The sequence below is a fragment of the Sitodiplosis mosellana genome, unplaced genomic scaffold (assembly GCF_009176505.1).
Source record: "Sitodiplosis mosellana isolate CC-2019 unplaced genomic scaffold, AAFC_SMos_1.0 Smas_scaffold_6226, whole genome shotgun sequence".
NCBI lineage: Eukaryota > Metazoa > Arthropoda > Insecta > Diptera > Cecidomyiidae > Sitodiplosis > Sitodiplosis mosellana.
Window position 1 is genome coordinate 8,719,874 of NW_022601467.1, and position 18,846 is coordinate 8,738,719.

General features: G+C 38.5%; 1 protein-coding gene across 1 annotated transcript in view; it reads right to left on the reverse strand.

The window, feature by feature from the left end:
- Window positions 1-18,846, reverse strand: part of LOC129579392 (protein toll) — a 145,398-nt gene that overhangs the window by 7,254 nt on the left and 119,298 nt on the right. The window contains exons 4-5 of the mRNA XM_055469459.1: window positions 5,681-7,073; window positions 70-1,594 (exon numbers count right to left, since the gene is read on the reverse strand). Coding sequence (XP_055325434.1) covers window positions 70-1,594; window positions 5,681-6,897 — 2,742 coding nt within the window. The 5' untranslated portion in view covers window positions 6,898-7,073. The remainder of the gene's footprint in view (window positions 1-69; window positions 1,595-5,680; window positions 7,074-18,846) is intronic.

Here is an 18,846-nt window from a genome sequence, read left to right on the forward strand (position 1 = left end):
ATAACCTAGTCGCCCGAAAGAGATTGCGAATAAAATGCAAAAAGAGAATCATATCATTGTTTACATTACCTGATTTGGAATGAACTCTCCGACGACCCAATCGCGGAAGTGCAAGCATATTTTGAATGGATGTGACCCGTTCTCTAGTTCAGGTACTAACTGCTCCGTAACAAAATCTTCGTCTTTGTGCGAAAATGAAATGAATGCATCGTACTTCTTGTCCTTGTCCAGTTCCTCTTCGGTGACAAACCACAAGCATAAATTGTGTGCGAATAGCCAAACTTTCACCTCTTGTTGGTATTTGTAGTACAGTGCAATAACGGCACCGATAAAAAGTCCAAGCAATCCAATCAAAACGCACACCAATATTAAAATGGTCCGATCTATTGGACACACTTCGCTTAAATCACGAACATAACTGCCGTCACTGCATGTGATATTCCCGTAATCGACTTTCTTTGGATGCATTCGAACATATCGCATGAAATCGCTATTGCATTTGCATTGCCATGGATTTCCGGTCAAAGTCAATGATCGAAGTGATCCCGTGTAATTGAGACGCATCAAAACTGTGCCATCAAGCGTTTGCAGTTTATTCCGTGAAATATCCAATGTCGTTAAATTCAGTGGTAAATTTTCATGTGACACATGCATGATGGAATTATTGCGTGCATTGATCTTGGTAACCATGTCATATCCCGGTTCACTATAATTTGGCAATGCCATAATGTGATTGTTTTCGATATTCAATTCATATTTTTGCAGCGTTTTGAGTGGTGGCAATGCTGGCACTTCAATTAAACCAGCGTTTGAGCAGTTGAAAATGCCAGTATCGTCGCTGGTTCGTACCCAACATTCGCACATCGATGGGCAGTATTTGTTGTTGGTCTTTGGGCTATCCAATGGGCATAGCAAATCGTCCAATTTCACATTTCTGACCAGTTGATTCTGTAGTTTCTCGGGTGTTGCGCATCGCAATTCATCGGTGATCAGCTTTAAGAATCGTTCAATCGATGGTTTTTCTCGTAAAAATTTCGCCGTCAACATTATACTACAATCGCAATCGATTGGATTGTAATTCAATAGCCATTTCCACAGTAGATTTGGCTGTGTATCGACTATTGATTCGGCTGTTGCAATCAAATCGTCCAAAACGAGTGCGTACTCAGTTTTATCGGTGTAGATTCCCTTGATGTGATTATGTGTCAAATTCACTGTAATCGGTTGATTCCAAATCGATAGAATTTGCATCAGATTAATCGCTTGAATCTGATTGTGGCTCAAGTCGAGCAGTTCCAATTGTGTATTGTGCAGACTCCATTCGTTGGAGAACTCTTTAATCGAATTGTTGCGTAAGTTTAACCGAATCAATTTGCCGGTGTGTTCGAATGGTGAATAATTTGACTTATCTCCTTGTTGCATTGGAATATCTTTTTGCAATGGATTCGGCATTTGCTTGACAATGTCGAGGCGATTGTTTTCCAAATTTATTATTTGTAAGTTCGTATGCTTGAATGCGTCCCGATGGATGGTGTGCAATCGATTGTTGTCCAGATAAAGTTCAGTCAGTTTACGCAAACCAAAGAATAGTTTCCTGTTACGAAAAAAGAAACAAGAGAAAGAGAAACAAAATCAATATTTAAATTAGATTAAAACGTTCATTCCGACTAAATAAATTGCATTTGCGACGACATCAATTTTACACAAGCATTTTTGATGCGCGCCCGCCCGCCAACAGCAACACAACATGCACACAGACACACACAATGATGCTGTTGTGTTTAGTTCCAAACATCGATTTCGATTTATTTGCAATCAGCTTATTTTTGTTCTTCCTCATCTCCACACTTGCTGCCCCATTTGTTCGGAGATGCTTGGTGTCAAGTGTAAATCTGGTGTAAGTCGTACTCGACTGTTGTTGTTTTTCTAGTTTTTTTTTTCGTCCCATCCACTGTTGCCATATTCGAGATGCACATTCGATTTTAAGTGCAACAAAGTTGAACACAAAGTGAGATTTACAGCTTGCTTTTTGGTTTTGTATGCACTTGAAATTGTGTATACGTTTTTCTCGTGAATGCTCGAAAAATCTAGTGGCGCACAATTGAAAATTGGTGTTGAATTTATAAGGATTGTCCGAAAAATTATTGGCTTCAAGCGACAATCGGACAGAAACAAATTGGGTGGTCCGATTGCACGGAAATGAATTTAAAGCGCGCCCAATCGCTCAACAATCATTGAACTTCGACACTCCGAATGAGAGGATACGGAAAAAATGGACACATTAAATTTACATTATCGATGCAGGGAGAGAGAGATAGAGAAAGAGCGGTAGAGGATGTTGAAAACCAAAGTTGAATAGGAGCACTGAGTGACTATACAGAAAAATGGACTCGAGACCTCCCAACGCAAAATCTGATACAATGGTGTCGGTACGCTTGTGATACACATGAATCTACTTCATCAAAGATATCGAACCAGCCTGTAATTACATGCCGAGCAATTTCGTTTATTAATTCGTCAAATGTTGATGAAAACGCCATTTCCGCATTTGCTTCAATTACAATTCACTTCACTCTTTTGTTGTTGGTTTTCTTTTTGTCGATATTAATGCATTTGGTCGTTTGCCAACCTCTTATTATCGAAATGCATCTTTGAGAAATACAAAATATGCTTAGAGACTTTTTCTACCTGATATCATCAGCTTAGGGTTTTTATTTTCACTTGTTTTCATCACTCAGCGAGAGTGTGAGTATATATAGATGTTTTCGTCAATGGGAATGCAATTATAAAGAAATTTACGCCATAATCATCGGTTGTGTTGCATTTTATTCGACTAGTGTAAACAATAGAGTCTGCTGCGGCAATACAATGCGTATGTTATTTGACCAGGGCACACACGGGAAAAATGTGCAGACAAAAACGATGCCGTAAGTTATACACCACACACACACACACACAAACACCTCGTACACATTCAAACACAAAAAATGAAGCAATGAATAAACAAATTCACAGTCTGACATATCGATAGACTGTAACAAATTGATGCTAACACATTCGCAGACATAAGAAAATCGACACTAAATAAGTCATCGTCGTTTGCCGCCCTGACCTGGCCCTCTGCCTCTGCACACACAATGCATGCTCTAACATCTTTGTTCTTTTCTTTGACTTTATTTATATTTGAAATTATCATCGTTACATAAATTAATCTTGGAAGAACACATTTTCCAATGCATTTTTTTTCTCTCACTCTCTTTCAATTCCCATTCGTGTGTGTGCACTTCGTTTTAGTTGTTTCGAATTATTTTTTCTTCTTTTTTTTTGGAAACGAAGCGAAACGAAACTCGAAGATGCAAGTGAGATAATGATGGACATCGATATGGATGTTAACGAAATGGAAACGAAAGTAAAAACAAATGCATGCTCATTTTTTTTACCTGTCGCTAGCCGAGATGTCGAATCGTCGATGTTGTTTAGTAAAAAAAAGGGATAAAATAATTGATCAATATTAATGATCAACAAGTTTTTCTAGTTCTAGTCTCTGAATATGGCCGGGGCCGGTGAATGCAGCAATGATGCATTTTTGTGAACCGAACCAAGTTTATTTCTTAATTTCGAAACGCATTTTCAACTTAATGATCTTTTCGCCTTACAACTCAATTGAGATTGGGGAATTTATGTTTCAGGATCGGTTTTTTGTTCTCACTTGCTCTCTTCTTTCAATTCTCTCTTCAACTTTGTTGTTTAAACGCGGGGAATTTTCTCAGCGTTATTTCTCTTATTCTTTTTTCTATCCGAATAGAAAACCGAGCGAAGTGAATTCTTTGAATCGTTGCTTGTGACTTTTTTTATTGTTGAAAAGAACTTTGTGAACAAGTATTGTGTTGCGATGAAATTCGTGAACGAAAAAGAAAAAAAAGAAGAACAAGTTGATGAAAAAAAAAACCTCGTAAAAATGGGACACATCAACTCTCATACATCTATTCGTATATTGTTCGCTTCATTTGGAACTAAGAAAAATGATTGAAATTGAGTGCGCCTACTCATCTGTCGATTCAACATACAATGGCCCCATCTACACAAAATGTTGTAGATGAATTTTTGTCATTGTAAAATGATGAGTTCTATGGCTATTATTTATCAAGAGAAGAAAAAAAACACACGAATGAAATTGTTTGAGGAAATAAATATGTAAGCGCGACTTAGCGGGCGTACTAAGAATGCATGGTGAATTGCGATAGAGCTGTTGAAAAGTCACATGTTATGCCCGAGATGAAGAAAGTGAGATTGAGATGGAAGTGTGTGCGCATCACACTCATACAAGGAATAAGAAGATGAAATTTCTTTTTTGACAGGTATATTTGTTTGACACAGAAAAATTACAGTCGAGCTAAGAGAGAATGAAGAAAAAAAAAGATCCAAATGATTTATTACGGAAAAAGATGACACAAAGTATGCCGAGAATTGGATTGTCCAGAATGCGAATGCAGAGACAGACCAATTTAAGTGTAATAAAAAAAAAATGAGAGAGGCAGAGAGGAATAGATAGAACAAAAACACATTGAGCCGAATACGAATTCGTTTCAGCTGGGCCAGTGGTTGCGAGCGAGTGTTTGTTTTTTTTTGTTGTTGTCTTCATTTCTTGTGTATCATCTGCGAATTCGAAGGATAGGGAAAAAGTCATTATGCAGCACAATCAAAGTGCTTGATGAAAAAGTTGAAACTTCACTAGGCTACCAAAAAGACTGAGCAGCAAACAACTTTTTCCAAAAGAGAAAAGGACCGTGCAACACCTGTTTTTCCCTTCTTTTGTGAAACAAACACAGAATGAGAGCTCGTCTCCATTGGGCTATAAAAAAAATGAAATAATGTTGAAAAACCAACCGTCCTTTTGGTTTCTATTGTCATGCTGTTTGTAGGCTTTTGTTTTGTATTAGACACACACACCACTGTGTCGTTTATTATTTCTTGGCCACTGTTTGAACGAAATGGACGAGTGTTCTCGCTACGAAAAATCGTTGCGCTAAAATACACAAAAACCGATCTGGTAATAATATGCTGTCCCTAAAATGTATATTGTGGTTTCGTTACACAGAAAAAAATTGGAGCAAACGGACATGCTGCATGTAGGTGTGTGCATGCGAAAAATGAATGCAGCATAAGTGAAAGCGTCTACAATGGCGTATATTATAATGTGCGCCGTATATAGCTACACACATAGAGATAGCTAAAGAAATAAAGTGCTAACAAGTGGATGCCGGATAACGATAACAATGTAATTTTCATGTTTCACGTATGAACCGAAATGCAATGGGTACCATTTTTGCACATTAAATGCATGAGAAGCCACTTTTTTCCACCGTTCTATTTACTTTTTCCACCCAACAAATTGCCGTTGATGTTGACAATGTTGCTGACACATCTTTTCACAAGTGCACACCAAACTTCTCGAGTACAGTCATTTTGCTGGCACTCATTAGGGTGAAACAAGAGCAACAAAAAATTAGCAAACTCGGGAATTGCTTCAGTTTGCATTTGAGTATGCTGGAGATGCTTTGAAACTGTTATTTTTCTGTTTTTCGTCGATAAACCGACAATCGATGTGGAGCCTTGATTCTTTGCATCATTTCTAGTGTCTTCAAAAGAGAAAAAAAGCAACAAAAAAATGTAAACTTACGCTGGTATTTCGTGTAGATTATTATTCGACAGACGAATGACAACCAATTTCTGTGTGCCGTTGAACAGATAGTCCGGTAATTCCGTTAATTTATTGTCGCTCAAGTCCAAATCCATCAAATTGGTTTGGCTGCTGAGCAAGGCGGCGGGAAGCGTTGTCAGTTTGTTTGATTGCAACGAAATATTTTGTATATTCGACGATCCATTAAACAGGTCTTCCGGCACCGATTGAATATTACAGCGAATCAGCACTTCTACGAGTTGGGGTAAATCGGCCAAAAGGCCGCTGGGCAACATTTTCAAATCGATGCGATTGTACATTAAACGAAAGCGATTGAGTCTCTTATTTCGGCTGAACAGTCCGACTGGCAATTCAATGAATCGATTGCTGCTGAGATTGATATTCTCCAATTTTTCAAAGTATTCAAACACATTCGATTGCAGCACTTCAATGTTGTTATTACTCAAATCTAATTCCGTCACCGATTTAGCGCCAGCAAATGATTCTTTTGTCAAGTTCTTCAAATTATTCGTCCATAAATTTAATCGCTTCAAATTCTGTTGACTGCTAAAAATATTCGGCGCCAAATGGCTCAAATTATTCGATCCAAGCTCGAGATACTCCAAATTGCCCAAATACTTGAAGATATTGGATGGTAGGTGAACATTGTTTGAGCGTAGTTCCAATGTGGTTATATTACTGACACCGTTGAATGCATCTTCGGGCAAATCGGAAATTGGCCCGTTGAACCGCAAATTACGCACCGAACTCAAGCCGCTCAACTGTTCGCGACGCATTTGCATATCCGATCGACTGGAAAATGTCAACGTTTGAACGCGATCAATGCCCAGTTTATCCACAATCACACCTTTTATCGTCGTTCCTTCGGGCAATGGGCAATATTTGAATTTAACATGGTCTATGACGCCGGCGCTCAGATTTGATAGCTTCAGATCCGGTAAAAGTGTATAGATTCTACGGTTGCTATTGTAATTGCATTCAATTTCCACGCGATGCAGTTCCACACGTAGCACAATACTTGGATTATCTCTGGGGCACTCCACTTCGAATTCAGCACCATTGAAACAGGCACACGACGATGTGTTTATACCACTGCACGCATCTTCTCGAATCGCAAATGCATTCCCCAATGCACAGATGCCCAACAATGTGAATAAAATCACAAGTGGCATACCACTTTGTTGTCTCAACTCCATTTTCTTCGTTTCCACTTTTCTTTTCTCGATTTGCTTCACTTGACGAATGTAATTTTGGATGGATGCTTCGAAAAACTAAAACGAATCACGTTGATTTTCTTCCTTGAAATATCATAAATCAATTTTTTGTGTCTTCTGATTTAAGTCCGTTCTCGTCCAGTTCAATTATTTCAAATCTGTAAAAGAAGAAAGAGAAAAGCATATTTCATTAGAAATGATGTTTATATTCGGTTCATTCATGTTTGATTTATGCATTGTTAAACAAATGATGTCGTCTAAGCAGAAAACAATTGGCTATAATAAAAGGATTTCTTACTGAAGCTCATAAAAAACAAATAATTTAAACAACTGTATGAATTCATCCTTCGAAGGGACCAAGCTTGCAGAAGACAGTCAAGCCGGTGTAAATTTGCGCAATTTTCACAATTAACTGAGTTTAATGTGTTCATACTCAACTCTTAGTGAATTACTCCCACGCACAAAAACTTTATTTGCTACAAATTTCCAGTTGAGTTGGTATCACAACGCGTCAAAACAATGGAAAAATCCAACTGTAAACAGAACGGAAATTTAAGAAACCATCATAATAATTAAGAAATAAACTCCGCCCTTGGTTATCGCATAAAACCAAAATTTTATCGTTTCTACCATTTAAAAGAGATTTCAGATTATCGATGCACACTTCAATGAGAGCATATGAACAACATTCATTGGCAGTGTGAACGCATTGCGATTTATCTTTGTTTCATTAATTTTCGTTTAAGCTGTTTCAATTTATATTCATTTAAATAAAGTAGCAGAAAAAAGTGGATTTGCTGTATGCCATTGATCTTCAATGGATCAGATTCAAAATCACATACAGAAACGGGAGAGCAAAAAAAAACAACATACGAGCGGAATATAATGCATAACGTAGTTACATTTTTGACGCGCTGATAAAATGTATTATGTACACCGAAAATTGCGTAAATTGATGCATGCATACATTCAGCACAGAACAACAACGACAACAACAACAGCAGCAGCAATGCAAAAAAAACACATCATGTTCCAAAGAGGGAGACAAAAGAGAAACATGAACATTGTACGCAACATGATAAATTACTTTTTGTTCGGGCAATCAATGTTTCAGATTACTGGATGTGCCAGTATATGTGTGTCGATTTTCAATAACTATAAATGAAATAGCATGAGGTTATTTTTTCTCTAGGGCCCCCCCCCCTCCCCCGAGGGGTTGGTTGTGGCGTCTCTCTCAATCGGCCTTTGAAGTGCAGTTATGCACTTTAATACGATGCCGCTCTTGACTGCTGCGAGAGTGAAAAAATTTAAACAGTTTCGATGAGCCACACACACACACATACACACACACACACGCAGTAAAAACGAATAAAGTGCACACTTGGGTTATAAAATAAACAGTAAAACGTTCTCCACACTCTCTCGTTGATGAAGTAGCATCATTTGGGGAAAAATGAACGAGATAAAGCGTGGTTGAAATGTTCAAAATGAATGAACAACAGCAGCAGTAGCAAAAAAAATGTATCCAGAGTCGAATCATTTGAAATAAATGTGAAAGAATTGATGCACATATGATGTGGACAAAGAGGAAGAGGGAGAGGGAGAGTGAGCGAGAGTATGGCATTATCATGCAAAAGAAGTCAATTCATTTGACTATCATAAAGTGGTAACATGGCCGCTCTCTGTTTCTCGCATATTTTTTTTTATTCCTGTCTGTCTCATTCAACCGCTTATCCGTAAAATACATACAAAACGTAATTTAATGAAAATATTTGCGAAAATTAACAAAGGAAATTTAATAAAAGTTTGCTAATGGTATTAAAAATCAATGGAATGTACGGTGGAAAAAAAACGCAGTTGAGCCGAACAGAGGCGGTGCCAAAAAGTGGTGTTCACAGCATAGCATTTATATGAAGTGTTTCAACGTTATGAGCTTCTTTTTTATTTTCACTCGGCCACGCCGTTTTTTTTTCATCTCTTCAAACAAGCACTATACTCTTCAATACAACAAATGATATTGTAGTAGCTGCAGTTCCTCTTCCATGTTTATTCATTACTTATTTGCATGGCTCGTGATGTATGCTCAGGCTCGACACTCGCTATCCGAATCGGGAGTGCAGAGTGTGGAATAAACGTGCAGAGCGAAAGAGAGGCAGCAGCAATTCGATGCGTGCAACACTATACGCTTCGTATAATAATTAACAGCACAAACGCACAGTTGCGTTTTAACTGTATTTGTTCATGAATCAATGAATTGAAGTTGAATAAATTAAAAACATCATTACGTTTCAAGAGTTTGCCGAGCAGAACAACTACTGTGTACAGCCATCATTTGGTTGGTGAAACTTTTCCGCGACATCGCGTCGCAATTTTCACTATTTTTTCCCCTGTCACTCTCTCGCCCCCTCTCTCTCTCTCTGTGTACATTTTCCCTCGTTTATTTGATGTACCACTTCCGTTTCGTTCAATCAACTAGTTTCCATGTCACATTTCACGAGTAAATATAAACTAATGAAAACTGTTCGACGGAGAACAATTCTTGAATATCCTATACAACATTGATTTCCACTCACTAAAATTGAACAGTGACAACATTTCTAAATGAGTTTTCTTTTTCGTCTGTGTGACAAACATCTTTAATGCAATTATTTTGAAATTTCACTTGTTTATCTAATGAAAGAGTCGCAACTATATAGCATTTTAATAGTCTAGTTCGCAGCCAACTCAATAAACAAATGAATTTGTTTGTCAATAGAATGCCCGAGTTCTTTGACATTACTTTCGTTCTTTCGCTTATGCTTGCGATTCGTCTTTATTACAATTTCGTTTCTTGCATTTGCAATGGACCATGGCGAAAAAAGGGGCATTGCATGCAATCGCAAGCATTTTGGGCAAATAAACTGATGTTTGAATTTGCTTCAGCAAATTCACGGGTCACTTTGTTCGGTGTGCACATTGTGCATCGTTCAATGAACAAGAGTGAAGCAAAATCCATCAAATAGAGTGGCAGATAAAAGACTATACACGAAAAGTCTAGTGTAAAAATGTATGCAAAGGATTTTGGCTTCTTTTTTGGCATTTACCGGTGCTTCGAAAGCAAAAGGTTTTTGTCTCACTGGTTTACAATTCTTCATCGGTTCGAAACTTGCTTGACTCTGACTGACTGACTTGATGGGAATTGCATGCAGCAGCATCAACAGCAGTAACAATCTAAAGTTGAACATAGCAAAACTAGACTGAGTGTAAACTGTGTAAATTGTGAATAATGTTTGCTGTTTCGACGTAAAAGATCACGACGAAAAAGTGTGTGTTTGTGTGTGTTTGTGTGTGCAGACGAAGATAAAGGAACGAGTATAATGCCAACGAGCGGCAATACCTTTTATCACATTTTCGTTTGCTTTTTTCTCTCTCACTCTCACTCTCACTCTATAGTAACAACAAATAAAACTGAATTCAATTTTCCTAATGGAATAAAAATGGGATGTTTGCATAGCAAATAATGAATTCGAATATTTTGGCTGTGGAAGGAAGAGAGCGAGCAAACGAGTGGGGATGGGAGATTGGCGAGTGCGAGTAAAGTGAAATGGTTTGATTAGGAAATGGGCAATCTATTGATGAAATCACAATCAACTCTCTCTCTCTCTCTTCCACTCTCGGCAACAAGTTGGCTTAGCACCTTTTTCCCTCAATAATTATTGAATTGAGTCGAGTTAATTTATCGAACGGTAAAAGGTCGAAGCCAATTTCATGGACTTGAATTTCCCATTGTGTAATTTATTCCGCAAACTTTGTACCGGTATTAAAATTATGGCTTTGGACATAAGTCCTTTTTCTTCCTTCTTCAAGTTTCTATCTCTCTCTCTCTCTCTCTCTCTCTCTCTCTCTCTCTCTCTCTATCTCTCGCCCACTCGATGCGGGCGACAACCGTAAAAATGAATGTATACAAAACAAAAGAAGATATACTATTTTGTGTTCATATCAAACATGTCGAAGAAGGAAAAAGTTTGTTGTTTGTGACTTAGATTGGAATATTTCTGCTTTGGGAGAGCAATATTCATTCGCTGATTTCTACACTCGAAATGCTCACGATATCAATGTCAAAAAGTGGATTCTGATCTGAAAGCGATTGTGATTGTGACACCGTGTGTTTGTTATGTATGCGCGAGCTCAAATTCTTTTGAGTGAGCTTTAACATTTTCATATTTTATCTCTGGTTTTACCTGCACCGAGAGACGTGTGAAGACAGATTTATGCGTTCACAAAGTTCTAAACTTATTATTGTAATTTTTTTTGCTTCTTTTTGACTGTGCCGTGTTTTGCATACACTTGTTCCTTAGACTTTTTTCCCTGTCTTGTAGATTAATTCACAAGCGAACGAAAGAAATAGAAAACACAGTGAATGTTAACAAAGTGGAACACTTTGTGTTGGCGCGACGCAATGCTTATGATATCGCCGCACTTCTTAAATTCATAATTCATTGTTTTTACCGTTTCGCAACTACAAAATATGTTGTCTTCTTCTGTTCCTTTTTCCACCCCTCTTCTCTCTCTCTCTCTCTCTCTCTCTCTCTCTCTCTCTCTCTCTTTTACTTCTTTTTTCGTTCGTTATATTTATTTTTTTTTGTTTGTCACTCGTTGTGCGATATAAAAGGTTCCCGGAAAAGTAACTTGGGCACAAAAGCTTGGGTTCCATGAGAACAACATGTAAATCACTTTTTTTTCTTCGCAAGGCGACGAATAGGATAAGAAAAATGTCTTTGAAATAAAAGAAATACAACAACAGAAGCAGCAACAACTCGGAACAAACTCAAAGAAAAACCCGTACCGAACGAAATCACCAAAGTTTTGTGACATTGGCGAAACCGTAACAAAAGGCGAACACGACGATGAACACAAAAATCATGTTGTTTTGCAATCGAAAAAAGGGAAAATTATGCACACATTCTTATTTTTCACCGTAAATTCAGTATATTAGTGGGAAAATGTTCATCGGCAACGGAAACCATTCGCATTTATTTCACAATGTTATTGGCATTTGGACCCATGAAAAATTGCAAACTTTTCCATTTGCTTTCGATGTCGCTTTCCCTCGCTGCATGTGTGCGCTTGTGTATGTAGGTGCGGTGTGCCGTGATTTTAGATTGCCTATTCCCATCAAATGTTTTTAATGCTTCCACATTGCTATGCAATGAAATTCCTGCTTTTTTTTGTTTTTGAATAACCAATTTTAAATAATGCTGGAATTGGGAATCGCCAACAATAAATAGAGATAGAGATAGAACGAGTGCGGAAATGAAAATAAAATTGGAGGACAACGTCAAACAATTCGCATAATTATAAAATTGAACATGTTGATTTTCGGTTGTTTTTCCTTGCGCGCTGCGTCAAACAAGTATTATATTGGAATGGAAAAACGCAAAATTGTGGTTTGGGCGTTCAACATTTGATACACGGAATGGATGTATTCATGAATAAATGTGGCCCCATCGGCAGGCGAAGCAAGCCATAGCTACAGCAAACGAACGAACGAAATTAAAAAGATACAAAATGGACAGAGAACGGGAGACTGGGCACAAGAGATGAAGTCCAATGCAAAAAAAATAATAATGATTCGTGTTTTTAACAAAACCAAATGCAAAATGTGGTAACTCGAATCAACGTCATGAACATACGCCCACACACATTGCTCCCCAGATAGCGATACGGTAACACGGTCGGCCATGACTTGGTCTTTGGTTCTATATCGGTTGAACGGTGTTTGTGTGTGTGTGTGTGTCTCTCTCTCTCTCTGTGTGTGTGAAAATGGGAGTGCATGCATCCCCGATGATGAACTGACACACAGTGATAGAGCATGAGGGAGAAAGAGAGCGCGAGAGAATGGACGGAAAAATGGTAGAAAAAAATTGAATTTCTAAATTTATTCACACATTGAAAAAGTGGTGCTTTTATTTGCGTTAGCTATAGGATCTCGTTACGGTGTCCATTGACCAAAACACTGTTCCGTATATCGTATGTTTCGTGTGCGGCAGACTGATTCTCTGACACATGCATGTATAACTTTTGACCGAAACCGCTTAGTTTTTCGAAATAGATTATGTTACACTTTGCACACACAATGGTACGTGCTCCGGCTCCGGTAAGAAAGAGACACACAAAAATCGCCCGAGATACTCACACCGAGAAAGGGAAAGAGGTATACGGAGGGAGAGCATTTACGGTGCGAATGAATAAATGTGAGGCAATGAATCGCAGGATTCGCCACTCGAATGCGTGCATGTGGGTTTGAGTGGGTGAGTGTGTCTTTCTTAACAGCTCGTTGCTGACGTTTCTTTTCCCGCATTTCCCATTTAATGTTTTCACTTCTTATCTGATTATTTTACCACATCGTAAAAGGCAAACATTTATTTGCATATTTTTAGTCAATATACACATACACCTCAGCACAGGGCTAAATGGTGTGCACAGTGCGATGAATCTCGAATTATGTTCACTTACACAGTCGTTAGCTCATGCACCCATATTCCTTCCGTTTGTCTCTCTATGCCGATATATGTGTGCTTCGTTCGGTCTTTCGGTTTTTTTTTTCGAAAGAAAAAAATGTTTTTCTTCTCCCTTTTTTCTCTATTTCTCTGTTTTCACTCTTACTCTCTTCTGCGCCCGGAAAACTTTTCTGCCAACAATTTTCTGTTAGTGGAGATAGCACCGACAGAATACGTACACCAAAACGTAAAAGCAGACTCAATGAAACCGAAGAGCGTCAAGTGAACGAAAATAAAAATGCGAAAAGGCGTACCGAGAAAATTGTTAACGTATTCCTCGATCCTCGTTATTCGGTGCAATGTTTTTCACACAATCATACCACACGCTCACTTGCACTATGTCTTCTGTGCGTCCGTTCTGACTCTCTCTCTCTCTCTCTCTCTCTCTCTCTCTCTCACACACACAAATACTTTCTCACACTCACTTCAGCCTTATCGTTTTCCATAAAAAAGCGTCCGTATATCGGTCGTGTAATAGAATTTCCCACTTTCCGAAAAATGACACTCTATTTCCATACGCTTATCCATAGTTTCATATACCCATCAGATCTCGAAATGCCATACAGGAAGTGACTTTAGCTTTATCGTTTGAATTCCGGAGTGAAAAATGGAAATAAATGTGCAAGTGTGAGTTGGTGTGTGTGTATGTGTGCACAAGAGTTGTCTGTTATGTTACTTTTTTTTGCTACTCTCCTTCAGTCTTGCTCCTTACTCGTCGCATACATGAAGCGAAAGGGAAAAAACGTGATAAATTTAAAATTTCCTGCAATATTTTTTTTATCACCAGGCATTTCAATTTCTGTTTCCCACTTTTTTGGAATCGCTATAGCATTTCGATCGAATGAACGAAAGATGGCAACAACACGTCTGAATTATTCGGCTAACGTGACTTAGATTCCACGCGTAAATCGCATAGCATAGCGTATTAAAGAATATTTTAGATTGCGATCATTACGTTTCAATGGATTCAGTTTGTGAAGGTGATTTTCAGTTTTAACGATTATTCGCGCACCGCGCATCATGCTCACTAATGGCCAATCTGATATGGCGTGTGCGATTGGCACGGAGACCTGCACACCGGCATATATAGTACGCCATTGATACACACGTTTATTAATTATGATATCAGAAAGTTTTGCATTTCGGAAAAGTTTTCAATCATGACATCAAATTGTACCCTTGCTCGCCCTCTCCCTTTCTCTCTCTCTCTCTTCTCTCAATCAATGTGTCGCGCCCATTTAGATAAAGGTGTCAAAATAGAAATCAGCTTGTTTGTTTGTTGATTTTCTGAGGTGGAACGACATCGGTTCGTTTGCAAGCGACATGGCCGATCCTCCGATTTGATGTGGGCCAAAAATGAAAAGCAAAATCGATGCAATTTTTCACCGACTCTCACCGTATTATTGAATTGTGTGCAGAGCATATCTAGTACATTTGGTGCCGATTCAAAGTGTCAAAGTTATCGAATTGAGAGAACTTATCTCCGTTATTCATTACTTTTGCCGTCACCAATAGCGGTAGTTGGGCCTATAAGGTCGACCAACTCAAGAATTCTACGCAATCCTGACGATTTTTCCTTCAACAAATTTTATCAAATGCCTTTCGTCTCCCCTTTGCCGGGTGGAATGTTGGGTCGTAGCTTAAAGGTATATCAATCAAATGTGAATTTTATATCTACGACTAAACCTAAGCAATTTTCTTTTCACTCAATGTAATTTGTCACAAAAATATTACCAATCAATTTTGTGAATAAAAAAAAAGCGTTCCCTCTCGGCTCTCGGCTCTCTATCTCTCTTTCTTCTTTTCTCAATTTTTTTTTCTTTCGTTTTATTTGCGTCGCCATCGCTTACGCTTCGAAAAATATTTGATCGTTTCTCTGGTAACAGTGACAAATCCCTCATCAGCTCATGCGATTTGAAGGATAGGAAAATAAAAATGAAAAAAAAGAAAGAATGGAGAAAACACATAACAAAATCCTCTCTCTCCATCACGCCTTGAGAACGAGAAAGCATTAAATGATAAGTTGAAGGCAAAAGGCAACACACGAGAGAGCATATCGTTCGCATGCACTGCTGCCAAGACGAAGAAAATAGTTTTTGAATATATTTTTCTTGAGCGAAAGGATGAAAAGCAGCTATGTCGACAGCAGCAGAAACAGCAGCCAAGTAAAGAAATTAGGGTGGATTAAACGATGGGATAAGAGAATGGTGCAAAAGAAATGAAAACGGAACAAAATCAAGTAAAACTTTTAACATCAGCCGTTATAGTGGATAATCTCGTAGAAAATATGTCATAAATACAAATACTGTGGCAAAAAGTAACAGCTAAGTGTGCGCTGTGGTGCTTATGTCCGTGAGCATAATGGATGTTTGCTATTCAGTTTTCAGCTTCAGAGTTTCAATGCGAATGATATGGAAAGGAAGCAACTGAATTTCAAACAACTCCGGTCGTTCTATCTTTCGTTGGCTGATTTGATGCATTTGTAAGTTGATGCGCGCGACTCTTCTTCTTCTTCTTCTTTTTTGCGCTTCTTTTGCTTCTTTTGGTTCAGTTGTTTTGGTTTTTTTTCCTTCGATTTTCTTGCTCCATCGTCAATACTTGTTTCGCTCTTCTTATCACAATTTGTTGACGCTGTCATCATCATCACCATCATTGTGACAAACCTTGCACCATCATTGTGACAAGTCTTGTTGCCATTGTAATGGTGCATGTGTGTAATCAAGAAATTTATTTAACCGAAAAACATTCGCGCTCACACACACAAACTCAGCCATAGCATTTTCAAAAACTTTATCCATTTAGTTTTAGTTTTAGACGATCGGAGAATATTTACCCAGCGCGAGAAAGCAGATCGGCTACGGCAAACGGCACCTTTTGTCAAATAAATAATTCAAAATCTCAAACTTCTTCATACATCGGTTTTTCCTTGCTTTCTTTCCGCTCTTGGGTTTGTGTGTGTGTATGCAACTCCGTTTTAGCGTTATTTTGTATCGGTTTTTTTTCACATTCAGTTTCTTTGCTGAATAGAATCCTATTGTTGGGATAGTTTTCGGTTGGAGGGGTGGTTGTGGTGCGAACAAGCCGGATCGCATTCACCGTGAAAACTGAAATTGTATCCTAATGGCCATTCTCAAGAGGTACAAGTTTTCGGTATATTATTGAAGTTCCTCTTTTTGTTGTTGCTACTCTGTCTTGCAATGGAAATTGAATCAAATCATGAACTCACAAAAAGAACGAAAACTAATCCGTTCAATCACCCCACACACGAACAAAACCGTCACAAGTGAAAGACGAAGAGACACAGAAAAAATCACATTTTTCAAGTTTTCCTATCGTATCCGTATCAATCCATTTGCAATTCAACGACATATTGTTGTTGAACATGACATTTTGATTTCGTTTTGAAGTAAACAAGTGAAAATGTAAATGACTTTGGTGTGTGTGTGTGTGTGTGTGTGTGTGTGTGTGTGTGAGCTGAGAGGGAATGTGCTGAAATCAGCTATGCCGTGAATCACATCAGTACGAGTTCAATTCTATCGCTTCGATTATCACACGATTGCAAAATTTTGCAAACAAACCAATCTTAGTGGGTTTGAATTTGATATTTCACTTTATCGACCTGCTCATCGGAGCGCACGATGTGCTGAACAGCAACACATACACAATGAGCGGAACAAAACAGCAACAGTAACAACAACGATAAAAAAAAGTGTAGCAGAAGTTGAAACCATACTAATACATTTCAAATGGATGGTTTAAGCTGTTTGTTCTCTCAAAGTCGATGAAATATGTATTTCCCCTTTGTGACTATTTTGACGACAGTGCATTTTGGCTTCGGTGCGAATTGAGAACGACAACGACAATCGTGTAATCCGCAACATGTCAATGGGCGAAAAATTCTATGCAAACAAATCGATTAATTATGCATGTGCCGAAGGGAAAAATGAAGTACCGCATCAAAATTCCGCACAATGCTCTTTTATCTCGTGCAATGATCGCTTGAGTGTGTTTTGCCATGCAATCACTATATTGCCGTGTGTATGTTGCCGTCATCGTCGTTGCTTTTTTCTTTCTCATTCCTTTCTTTCGGGGCGTAAAGAGAAAGACGGTGCTATGTGTATTTCGATCGGTTTTTGCCGACTATGCGATAAATTGATGCCGCCGCCGCCGCCGCCGCCACCACCGACACATACGAATTGAACTGAGGTGCACTCACTTTTCTTAATGTGTTCAATGCTCTCGCAAACGACAGCGAATTTTGTTGTTGATGCTATTGAACCATTTTATGTGTTCTCGGATGTGTTTCGGAACGCGCTTGCTTTTACTTTGCCACACCGATTCGAGCTTTGTGTTGAGTAAAATGTGCACATGCCAATGCCACAAATCGTAATAACATCTATTTGGTCGATTCACTTTGAACTGCGGTACATAAGCAAAAGATCTTTATTCAATCCTTTAGCTGTCTTTATCTCTCAAGTAGCTCGTCTTTTATCTGTTCCATATGCTGCTGTTGAGTAGTTGTGTGGCGTGTGCGCGCAAGCTGCCCAAACAATGAACGTACTTTTATTGAAGGATTATTTAATTTCTTTTGTTTTGCGAAGTTTTGCCGACGATCGCGAGCGCGCGTACAGAAACGCCACTTTCACAATGGGCTGCATTGTGCTGTAAGTGAAGTGCACGCTATTCGCTTTGTGATGACAATGTCCATAGTTTAAATCACGATTTAAATTCTTTTCCTTTAGCTTCCATCACATTGACTGTTGCCGACTCCACCGCCGCCATTGCCATCGCCATCGACGACGTCGTTGAGCTCAGCATTGACTGAATGGCTTCAATATTGGCGCTCGCTTACCAGCGAATCGATTACACAAGTGGAACACAAAATGAAATATCGAGATTGTGCAAAGAGCGAACGGAGAACTTTATGAATGCAAAGTACTGTGCGGCTGTGGATGAAAAAGCGCTGCTCTCTTAATAAGAATGCACAAGTAAACAAACAAAGATGATAGAAGCTGACATTTCATTTCGCTGCGAACTTTCATCTGGTGTTTTTCCCTCTCTATCTCTCTTTCGTTCAGCAAAAGAAAAAAGGGGAGAGAGAGGGAAAGAGAGAAAAAATGGCGAAATATTTTGCATTGCATCCAAGTTGATTGAATCTTCTTGGTACTGAATGCCACCACTCGAAATTATCTTTGTTTTCCGAATTGAATCGTTATTTATGCGGTCTATTCATTCATGGGAGTTTAAAGAGTTTTTGAATTAAAAAGAGAAGAGACTGAAGCAAAAGGTTCAAAATCTCATTTGAATCAATGTTTCGATTACGATTCAAAATGCATATTCAAAAGAAAGCGACAGGAGAGCTTAGCGTTTTCATGCCGAATCGAAAATGAAA